The 12,096-nt window shown below is 34.2% G+C and overlaps 1 protein-coding gene across 1 annotated transcript in view; it reads left to right on the forward strand.

The window, feature by feature from the left end:
* CFAP47 (cilia and flagella associated protein 47) overlaps positions 1-12,096 on the forward strand; it is a 458,984-nt gene that overhangs the window by 384,908 nt on the left and 61,980 nt on the right. The window contains exons 56-57 of the mRNA XM_054473062.2: positions 614-770; positions 8,993-9,091. Of these exons, the coding sequence (XP_054329037.1) occupies positions 614-770; positions 8,993-9,091 (256 nt within the window). The remainder of the gene's footprint in view (positions 1-613; positions 771-8,992; positions 9,092-12,096) is intronic.

A 12,096-nucleotide genomic window follows, 5' to 3' on the forward strand; every position in this document is an offset into this window, starting at 1 on the left:
AGCTTTACATGCTTATGAAACTTAGATAAAAATAATAGCCACATTCAATCTCCTTCACGTAATTTTTGATTCATTTATCCATATCATGTGATAACAGATAATGCACTGGACTCGATGATGGGGATAAATAATATGGCATGCAATTGTACATACTTCCTTCTATTGGAGCTTCAATCTGTGCCTCATCTTCTTTGCCTTAATGTGGCAGCTATCTGAATTTCATTTGAAATTCACCCAAAGAGTTTGGAAACTACATGCAGTGTTTGGTACCAAGTTTGTTAAAAAAAAAAAAAAAAAAACTTGAACAGAAGTGCCAGGTTTTCCATTAAACTTTCTCTTTTATGTTGCTATAATAACTTTATGTGCACTGAAATATGTTTGATATTTGAATATTGCACTTTTGCCCTCTTCTGCCTCAAAGTAAAAATACATAGAATTATTTTCCATAAAATTAAAAGGAATTTGGAAAAGAAAGGAAAAAACAAACAATGCTTTTTAACAACAAAACTTTTCTTATCTGTCCAAATTTTTATATGCATTATACTTATTAAGTATTGCAAATAAAATATATGCAGTTAGGACACATAAGTTACGAATACTTATCTTCAAACAGTTTACAGAATGGAAATTCTGCTTATCTGGAGTAGGACTATTTCCCCAGCCTCTAGACACGGAAAGAATAACCACACGCATTGGTCTTCAGTCGACTATTGTTATACCTTTCAAAAATCCCACAACGGAAGATGTCCTCATTGATATAACACTGACAAGTAAGTTGTTTTTCTTATATTTTACATGTTATTTTATAGGTATTGATCAGACTTATTTTATCATAGAATCAAAACATTTTAGAACAAATGAATACTTTAGAAATCTGTAAGAAAATTATCTTATAAAAGAGGAAACAAGATTTGAGAGACGCAGTATTTTGGGTGAAATCACAGCTCATAATGGTACAGAATCAGAATTAGATATCTATATAACAAATCAAGTTCTTCCAATTTGATCTGTAAACCCAAATATGTAAATTAGTAGATTTGTAAGATTCTTATGATATTATTCAAATATGCCAATGCTTATTCCTCAAAACTTTATAGAAATTCTGATATGGTGATTTTGTTTCCTTTTCGCACTTTCTTAATAATGAGACAACATATTTGGAATAAATTTTGGCTTCAACCAGCCTTGTCCTTTTTTTATGCCATGTTGAGGGTGCATGTTTTTAATTAGATTATTTGAAGAGTTTGATCACTTTATATTAAACAAATAAATAATGTGAGTCTGAATTAAAAATTAACTCAGCATGAGTTTTTTGAAACACATTTTCAATCTAATATAGAGCAGTACCGATTTATCTTTTCAACTATTATTACTACTTCTACTAAAACTATTATTACTGCAATTATTGGGTTAAAGTTATATATTTTATGGTTTTTTATATACATGACCAACTTACTCTCCAGAATGTTTATACTTTTGCAATTCATGCTGCAATTAGGAGTATAATATAGACATTACCTATTTTCCAGAGCTGTGTAAGCCCTGAGTAATACCATTGTCTTTAATCTGCATCAGTCTGATTGAAAGAACATTATATTGTATCATCACTGAAAATTTTTGATTAATGTTGAAGCTGAACATGTCATTTACCTGTTGCACTTTGGTGCTTTTCCATCATTTCTTCATCTTCTTGGAATGAAATAATTTTAAATATTAAGAAAGTAATGTCATCTCATGTAAAATTCCCTTATAAGAATTTTGGCTGCGATCAGGAGAGGCATGTGGTGTTTAATAAATGTTGACTGCAAGCTCAAGGAAATTAGCATTTTAAGATGGAAAAGACTTGAGCATATGTATAAGCAGAAGGGAGAAGCCAGGGTTGAACAGGAGTTAAAGATATAAATGACGTAAGGTTTAACTGATAGACTAAGGGTCTAGAAGGGTTGGGATCAGAACAGAGGTAAAGGAAGAGCTGAACAGGAGAGGATTTCTTCCTTAGGTGGGGGTAAAATAAAACAAATATGGATGTCAATAAATCGGTAGGTAGTGGAAGGGCTTTGGAATTAGGAGCAGTCATATATTTACATTTTTATCTGCTGAGGAAAAGAGATACAGTAGAGAATTTGAAGAGTGGAGTGGTGGTTTGAAATAACTGTTGGAGGAAAAGGAACATGGAGCTGACAAAATTAAATGTAAAAGTTATTGTGTTTGGCTGGGATTTAAATCATAAATTTAGATATGCACCAAAAAAAATGTGTTTGTGACGTTTATACCAATTGTAGGGCACAGAATTTCTAGAATGTCAGCATACAAGGCGTATCAGTGGATCTTTCCAGGGAATGGAATTTTCAGGATAGGTGCAGCCAAATGACTTTATAACTATGAGCATGTTATAAAAACAAATTTGGATTAAGATTTTAACATTAAAAATAAATTTTAAAATAATGTGTGACTTTCTAGTTTTCTAACATTGCTATACATTTCTTTCTGCTGTGTAACAATAAAACATAGTAAGCTTGACAATTAAAAATTGATCAGTCTTTTGCAGTTCAAAACAGTCTCTTTTAAGTAAACTCACTTTCTCTTGGGCAAATGTTCAGGCTTTGTTTCTCCCCCTTCTTCCTTAAACCTGAGGAGATATGAGACAAAGGAAGATTCACAGACCTTTAATATCTTATTTCTCTTTCTCTGTCTCCCTATCCCATGTGAAAAAGAACCTCTTTCCCCTTTGTTGCTGATGGCATCTCCCTTTCTGTTATATTCTTATCCTTCTCCCTTTTGTGGTATCTTTTTTATGCATTATCTACATATCTACTTGTGCTTATAGTCCTTGGTGGCTAAGCCTCACAATTTGATCTACAGAAAAACATGTTTTCTATAGAAAAACATGACTGATGAGAAGAATTAAAATATTTAATATATATGCAAAATATACTCATTAAAAACAGAGATTAATACTGTATTATTTCATTTTTGCACTGCTATAAAAAATACCCAAGATCTGGTAATTTATAAAGGAAAGAGGTTTAATTGACTCACAGTTCTTCATGGCTGGGGAGGCCTCAGGAAACTTACAATCATGGTGGGAAAAAAACAGGCATGTGTTACATGAGGGCAGGGGAGAGAGATCAAGTGTATAGGAGGAAATATCAAACACTTATAAAACCATCAGATCTTGTGAAAATTCACTCACTCTCATGAGAACAGCATAGGATAAACCGCCCCATAATCCAATCAGTCCCACAAGATTCCTCCCTTAACACCTGGGGATTACAATTTAAGATGAAATTTGGGTGGTGGGGACACAAAGCTAAACCGTATCAAATACCTTCTCATTTAAATATTTGTAAATGTCTTTAGATTATTTCATGATAGGAGTAGGCAATCTCATTTTGTCTTTTAAAAGAAGATGTAAATTTTCTTACAGATTCTACAGAATTAAAAATAAATTCTTAGGCAAGTTGATAACAAGACTCATCTCACCAAATGGTTCCTTGCTGGTGTGAGGAATCTCACAGCTTTTCAGATCCTGCATCCTGCATTCCTCATTTCTCTCTCTCTCTCTCTCTCTCCTCATTAGCTGCAAATCCTGGAATGATTTCTTCCCCTTATGGATAGCATGGCAACTTGTGCATAGCTTGATTTAAATATCTGTCACACTCATTGTAGCTAATATTTGTTAATCCCACAATATTTGTGAGATCTTTGCAGACATGATCTGTCTATTAGTAACCTGAGCAAATAAGACAGAAGAGGCTTTTGATGCTTGTCTGCTGAATGACTGGACTATAAATAAAATACCCAAATTTCTAAAGCTTAGAGATAATACAGTAGAAATTAAGTACCAAAGATCTTTGGAATATCAAAAGACATTATTTCTGGGAGAAGTAATAAAAATAGAAATAGCCAAGACATTAGCAGGAGAAAAGACAGAGAATTGGGCAATCCAGAAGTTTGATAGTGAGTTTGAAATTCTAAAAATGCTGCCTTCTTGGAAAAAGTAGGGAATTTGAAGATCTTTATATATTTTATATATTTCTAACTCTGTGTAGTGATAGAGGAAAAATTTTAGCTGAATTAAGTTTAACAGAGGTTAATTGAGCAAATAATGATTCACGAATCAGGCAGCCTCCTAAGCCAGAGTAGGCCCAGAAACCAGCGTAGCCACGTGGTGTCAGATTTATGGACAGCAAAAGGAAAGTGACATACAGAAAACAGAAGGGAGGTACAAAAACAGCCGATTGGTTACAGCTCTGAGTTTGCCTTATTTGAACATGGTTTGAACACTTGGCAACCTCTGATTGGCCAAACCTCAATGATTGGCACAAGAGTAGGCTTACAGTCTGTTTACAGTTCCGTATAGCTTATAGTTCTCTATGTACAGAGAAACCTTTAGGCTGAACTTAAAATATGTAAGGAGGCAGTTTTAGGCTAAACTTTTTAATGCTATCTATCTATCTGCCTGTCTATCTATCTATCATTTATCTATTTATCTATCTATCATCTATCTACCTACCTATCTGAGAGAGAGAGAGAGAGAGAGGCAAAAGAGAGAGGAGATATGTTAGGATATTGAAAAAGCCTTAAATACTATCATAAGGAATCGAACTTTTATCCTCTAGATAATGAGAGTTTTCAAAAGATTACCTGTACTTTATAACCCACATTTTGAACACTAACTCTAGAATTATTTGTGGATGACGGATATGGATGGGTTGGGGGAAAACTGGAATTGAGAAGCAAACCTCAGAAGATTTAAGCCAGTAACAGTGGAAAAGTCCATGACCACAAGTAGCAGAAAAGCTCATAGTATATACCTAGAATTTTCCCAAAATCCTGAGAATCTGTTTCTTTAGCAAACATATTTAATGTTTCATGTGTCCAGACTACTTTTTCTTCAGACAACTATACTATGTTGCCTAAAAATATGTTTCTAAAGGCTTACCTATATTCCTGATATTTTTAATACTCAAGATGAGCGTTTTGTTATATCCATCTTAAAATAGTCCGATGCTAAATATTATTGTGGTTGTGCTATTCGGAGAAGAAATTGAGCACCTTGGGCGCACACTGGTCTGTGCATTACAACAAACTTACCATTATTTCCTAAGGAGAATTTTGGCACCATTCACAGGGAATTACTTAGTGGAGTGGCTTGCCCTTCACTCAAGCATAAATACTTGTTATGCTCCACAATTTGCACATGAGGTTGTGAACCCGACCTTTAACTTAACTTTCAGTTAGGGCATATGGTGCCCTTGTAATTTAACAGGTGATAGACAGTTGTGATTGAATCTGGGGACACATAATAGTTATCAATTATAAAGACTATACTGAGCACTTGATGTGTGTGATTCTTTAAGTTATCTCAGGACAACAAATATTCAGCTAGTATTTATCTGGGCCATTGTCCAGCTACCAACACCTGTAACTCTTGGATCTTTCCTCTGGCTGCCCTAGTGAGTTAATTTTTCCTTAACTTATGGATGACAGGAAGTGGTGGAAAAATATTACAGTTCCCATTCCCCTGAGCAGTGTACCTTTGAGATGTGTGTTCTGCACTGGCTCTCAGAGTTCCCTAGCTGCCTTGAGCCTCATGTATCCACAGTAGTAACTTCCTTTATAATACACCATTCATTGGAGTCCTTCTAATCTTTGTCTCACTTTTGCTCTTCCCTACTGGCATTTCCTGAGGTCACGTCCCAAATAACAGCTTCTGAGGAAACCCCAACTAAGACAGGAACCCTCTGAAATTGGCATTATATCTGTTTTAAGGAGGATAAAATTGATTAATGGAGAGGCTTAACAACTTGTTCACGATCAAGGAGCTATTAAGTGAAGGAAGTAAGATTAAAAACCCAACTCTGCAAGCCAGGTTTCTGTGTACCTTTGCACATGGCTTCTCAGTAAGCAGGCAGAACAATTTCTCACTAACTGTTCACCTAGTTATACATAAAACTGAAAAGCTCAAATGGAGAGATAGCAAAGGATTACAGGAAAGACTTGCAATCTGTTTCTGTGAGTGGTCTGAAATCTGCTTAACAGATTAAATAGAAGGAGCCAAAAGCCCAGTACTTGAAATCAACTACACCCTCCCCCAACCACATTAAGAATTGTGTTCAGTGAATTTCACTGTGTTGTGATGTCATTTACCCGTAACACCAGATTGCATAGAAATATTCTAAGGAGGTCATCATGATGTATTGGTGAAGATGTTATCAAAGGCTTTCTTATTACATTGCAATCTTTTTTAAATGAAATCTTTTTAAGAATCAGCTGTTAGTATCAGGAAGAATGGTTGCCTCTTTTGAGCAATTGTCTGGTTTTTGTACTGTGGAGCCTGATTATGTTGCTACATTTTTCCTCAGTATATTAGTTTCTAAGAAAACATTTTGGCTTATTCCAAGCAAGTGACGTGACCATACTGTGTCTCATCCGTGACTGCAGATGGTGTCCCTAATCTTGTTTCAACTTTCTAAAAAATTATTCTAATTCATCTTTTTTGTGTTTTATATTTTTGTGATATACCCAACTTAGGAATAGAACTCTTCACGCAAGGAGATGTTCAACCTGTAACAGGAACGGGGTAATTTTTTGTTTTGTTTTGAGACATGGTCTCACTTGGTCCCGTAGGCTAGAGTGCAGTGGCACGATCTCAGCTTACTACAGCCTCCACCTCCCGGGCTCAGATGATTCTCCCACTCCACCCTTCCCAGTAGCTGGGACCACAGGCATGTGCCACCATGCCCAGCTAATTTTTTGTATTTTTTATAGGGACGAGGTTTTGCCATGTTGCCTAGGCTGGTCTGGAACTCCTGACCTCTAGTGATCCACCTTCCTTGACCTCCCAAATTTCTGGGCTTATGAGCCACCGCGCCCAGCCCTCAGAGTGAATGTTGGAATTCACATGGTAGAATTAGTTATGAAAATCCCTGGAGGTCCTCTGAATCTTGTCTAAAGTACATCCAGAGTTGAACAAATATTTATGTAATATACGTAGTAATCATTGCAAATAGCCAATCAGGATGAACATGGTTTTATACTTAAGAAGACAGACAAATTGGTGTAAGAAAATCTCCCAGAACCTAAAAATCCCTCCCAAATTCAGACATGCAACTTTTAAAATATTTGAATTAAGAAATAAATAGTATTGAGAAATTTGAGACTTTTTGTCAGGGAAGTTGGGGTATCAAATATATTAAGTTTTGTGGTTTTTTTTTTTTTTTTCTTTTTGAGACAGAGTCTCACTCTGTCACCCAGGCTGGAGTGCAGTGGTGTGATCTCAGCTCACTGCAAGCTCTGCCTCCCGGGTTTACGCCATTCTCCTGCCTCAGCCTCCCGAGTAGCTGGGACTACAGGCACCCACCACCATACCCAGCTAATTTTTTTTTTTTTTTTTTTTTTGTATTTTTAGTAGAGACTGGGTTTCTCCATGTTGGTCAGGCTGGTCTCCCAACTCCCGACCTCAGGTGATCCACCCACCTCGGCCTCCCAAAGTGCTGGAATTACAGGCATGAGCCACCGCGCCCAGCCTATATTAAGTCTTTATAACTTAGTTTAATTGGGTTATTTGTCTTAGTTTATTTTGCTCATAAGAAATAGTTAATATTATTGTACTAATAAAAAGTAAATGTAGAATAATTATAACCATTTTTGAAGTGAGTAATCTGAGACTCTACTTGCTTACAATTATTTTATTTTTAGATGCTGATAAGATATCTTAACATTTGGAACTTGTTTTATTTGATTCTTGATTAACAACACTCCAAATTCAGTAAACAATATTTGAGAGCTTATAAAAATTCATATTCCCAGGTCCACATTCATTTATTCTGATTCATAAGGGCTGGGGTGAGGCCCTGCCATCACGAGCTATTCCAATGCAGGTTGTCAGAAGACTACACTTTTAGAAACACTAATCTATATACAATGATCTCAAAACATGTTTCCCTTTTATCGTATACCACTGTTAGTAAATATCTTTCGGCATTTCCTTCAATGTATATATATTTACATTTGAAATTTAACCACTTAGCACTATCAACTCATATTTTTAATGTAAGTAGAGCTTATCTTTTTAATAGGAATTAATACACATATTTTTGTATGTATTGGTTTGAACTTGTTAACATTGGATAAATGTTGTTTATTTGTGCATATTTATATACAGGCCATCCTTCTGTATCCATAGGGGATAGATTTCAGAACGCCCAAGGATATCACAATCCACGAATCCCCATGTCCCTGATACAAAATGGCACAGTGTGTGCATGTAACCTACACATATACTCTCATATATTTTCATCATCTCTAGATTACTTAGAACACCTAATACAATGTAAATGCTATGTAAATAGTTGTCATAGTGTATGATGTAGGGAATAAAGACCAGGAAAAGAGTCTGTACATATTCAATGTAGACGAAACCATCCATTATCTTTTTGAAGATTTTCAATCTGTCTTTGGTTGAATCCATTGGTATGGAACCCATGGATACAGAAGGCCAGCTGTATTCATCAGTACAATCTATTTTTAAATAGCAGGCTCAAATAGACTCTTAATATCTGCTTGTTGAGTAGTTCACTCTTAATATCTGCTTGTTGAGTAGTTCAAATTAAAATTCCAAGATTTTTAAAATATAGAGATGTGGTCTTTCTATGTTGCCCAGACTGGCCTTGAACTCTTGGCCTCAAGCAATCTTCCTGCCTCAGACTCCCCAGTAGCTGGAATTTTAGGCACATGCCACTGTGTCCACCTGAAAGTTCCAAGAATTTATGAGTTTATTTTTTAAACATCATAGATAAAACCATTTATATTATTAAATATGTTCTTCAAAAATGCCATTTAAATCTCATTTTAAAATATACTTTGAAAGATACTCATCTTATAAGTTTCCTATTAGAGGATAATTTTTATTCTATTTCCATCTCCACTGCTGTTTTTCTTCTTCAATGTGACATTGAAGTGTAATATCTCTTTATTTTTTAATTAGGTGTGGAACATCCCAGGAATCTTGTCATTGATCATTGCTGGGATAGCTTCATCTATGAGAGTTCTGCCTTCAGATTTAGTTCTCCGAGTGAAATACAAGGTACAGGATTTCCACCTTACTTTCTATCATTCTGTTTGTTGTTGAATTTCAGAGATAATGAAATATATGTTTGTTGCCTTAGTAAATATTTAACACAAATTAAAAATATAATTTTAAAATTTTGGAACAAATTTTAGTAAGTTGATAGAAAAACATGGATGGCAAAACCTATATATATATATATATTACATTTGTATTATTTTTAATTCCTCAGAACATAAGTAAGATTTGCCAAGTATTTTAACTTTGAAATTCTCCATGGTTGAATAGCATACCACTTAACACATGGTTATATGAGTCAAGAAAGATTTCAGAAAATTATAAATAGTGTGTTAAAACTACTGGTACTAATAAAAAGTAGTATACTGATACTAATAAAAAGTAGTATCAGTAGTTTTAATACTAATAAAAAGTATCAGTAGTTTCAACTACTGTTTCACCGCAAATGTATTACAGGGTATAAATTTTTGTTGTTGTTTGGTTTTGTTTTGTTTTTGAGACTATTTTTGTTGTTGTTGTTGTTTAGTTTTGTTTTGAAACGGAGTCTCACTCTGTCACCCAGGCTGGAGTGCAGTGGCGCGATCTTGGCTCACTGCAACCTCTGCCCCCCGGGTTCGAGCAATTCTCCTGTCTCAGCCTTCCAAGTAGCTGGGACTACAGGCGCACACCATCCCGCATGGCTAATTTTTGTATTTTTAGTAGAGATTGGGTTTCACCATATTGGTCAGGCTACTCTCGAACTCCTGACCTCAGGTGATCCACCTGCCTTGGCCTCCCAAAGTGCTGGGATTACAGGGGTGAGCCACCATGCCCAGCCAATATCTATTTCTTCTATATATTAACCACCCCACCTGTGTATTGATGAATAGGAAAAATTCTAAGAACTAATGAAGTTTCTTAAAAATCTAATGCTAAAAATTATGAATTTGCTTAACAATAATAATGTTTTAAAAATATAAAACATAATTGTTTTGGTAAATATAAAATATGAATTATCTTAACATAATTAATACAAAAATACTAACTGAAATAAATAACCACTACTAACATTTCAATAAGAATGGGTTAATTAATTTCTCTTACATTTTCTGTAGCCATTTATAAAAACATCCTAAATGTCATTAATTGAATTAATTTGCTACAACTTCAAGGGACAGGTGGATGTTATTATTATTCTCACTGAATTATGGAGAGCGCAATTCAGAAAAATTAACTTACATAGAATCAAAATAATTGCTTAATGGCATACTTGAATCTTTTTGTGTTTCAAAATTTTTGCTTACTATTTCTTTGCAATGCATTAAAAAGAGTATGAACAACAGTTCACAAAAGATAAAGTACAAATGGGCAAAAAATGGTTTAAAATATGTTCAATGTCACTAATAATCAGATATTGATTTTTAAAAATGACCATCTAGATTTTTTCCCTTTTTTTAAGTTTGTTTTTGTCTTTTAATGGAACTACAAATGCTAATGTTTCTATAGTGAAACTAGAATAATCAAACAATACCTGTGGGAATACAAATTACTATATAGTTTTTGGAAAGCACTCTTTGTAGTGTATAAAAAGAAACTTTGCAACTGTCATTCTTTTGACCTAGTAATGCCAATTCTGTTGGTTGGAATGTAAAGTAGTACAACTGCTATGGAGATCAGTTTGGAGGTTCCTCAGAAAACTAAAACTAGAGCTACCATATGATCCAGCAATCCCACTGCTAGGTATATACCCTAAAGAAAGGAAATCAGTATATTGAAGAGATATCTGTACTTCCATGTTTATTGCAGCACTATTCACAATAGCCCAGATTTGGAAGTAACCTAAGTGTCCATCAACAGATGAATGGATGAAGTAAATATGGTACATATACACAATGTAGTACTTATTATTCAGCCATAAAAGAGAGAGAGAGAGATACTGCCATTTGCAACAACATGGATAGAACTGTAGGTCATTATGTTAAGTGAAAGACAGACTTCTCATGTTCTCACTTATTTGTGGGATCTAAAAATAAAACAATTGAACTCATGGAGATAGAGAGTAGAATGATGGTTACCAGAGACTGAGAAGAGTAATGGGTGGGGGTGGGGCCATGAGGGGAAGAGGGGAGGGTTAATGGGTACCAAAAAATAGAAAGAATGAATAAGTTCTGGTATTTCATAACACAACAAAGTGACTATAGTAAAAAATAATTTAATTGTACATTTAAAAATAACCGAAAGGGTATAATTGGACTATTTGTAACACAAAGCATAAATGCTTGAGGTGATGAATATCTCATTTACCCTAATGTGATTATCACACATCCTATGCCTGTATCAAAATATCCCATATACCCCATGAATATATAGAACTACCAGATACCTGCAAAAATTAAAAATTGAAACAAAGATATATTCAAAGTATGATTAATGTATGAATAAATATACTTGATATTGCATTTTTTTATAATAGCAAAAAATTGAAAACTGCCTTCATGTCAAATAATATTGTTATATTTGTGGCAACTATTTATGCATCTGCTTATACTTAATTTTACTGATTCATTAAATACGTGAGCCATTTTCTGTTTTTAACATTTCTTCCATTGATTCTACGCTATCAATGTCATTCCACATTGTGAAATCAATTGAAAATTCACCTACATTTTCTTTTTCTTCTCCTTTGTTTTTAATGAGGAAATGGTTACAGGTAGATAGGCAACTTTTACTCCTTCAATTAATCTATATTGTGTTTTTTTGCTATGTAATGAAAACCTAATTTGATTGCCTCTCAATTAGCCACTTTTCCATTTTTTCTTGAATAATAATTATTTTGTTGCTATTTATGTTTGCAATGTGACTTATCTGATATTCAGATCATATATATACTTTTCCCTGCATCTGTATTTCAGATCTAATGCCAGTGCCATACAGTTTAAACCTCATAGTTTTGTTTTCTTATTTTATTTGTTTCTTTTCAGTGTCTTTAAATGATTTATTTTCTCTTACCTACTTATTCTTCTACT

The sequence above is a fragment of the Pongo pygmaeus genome, chromosome X, assembly GCF_028885625.2.
Source record: "Pongo pygmaeus isolate AG05252 chromosome X, NHGRI_mPonPyg2-v2.0_pri, whole genome shotgun sequence".
Lineage (NCBI taxonomy): Eukaryota > Metazoa > Chordata > Mammalia > Primates > Hominidae > Pongo > Pongo pygmaeus.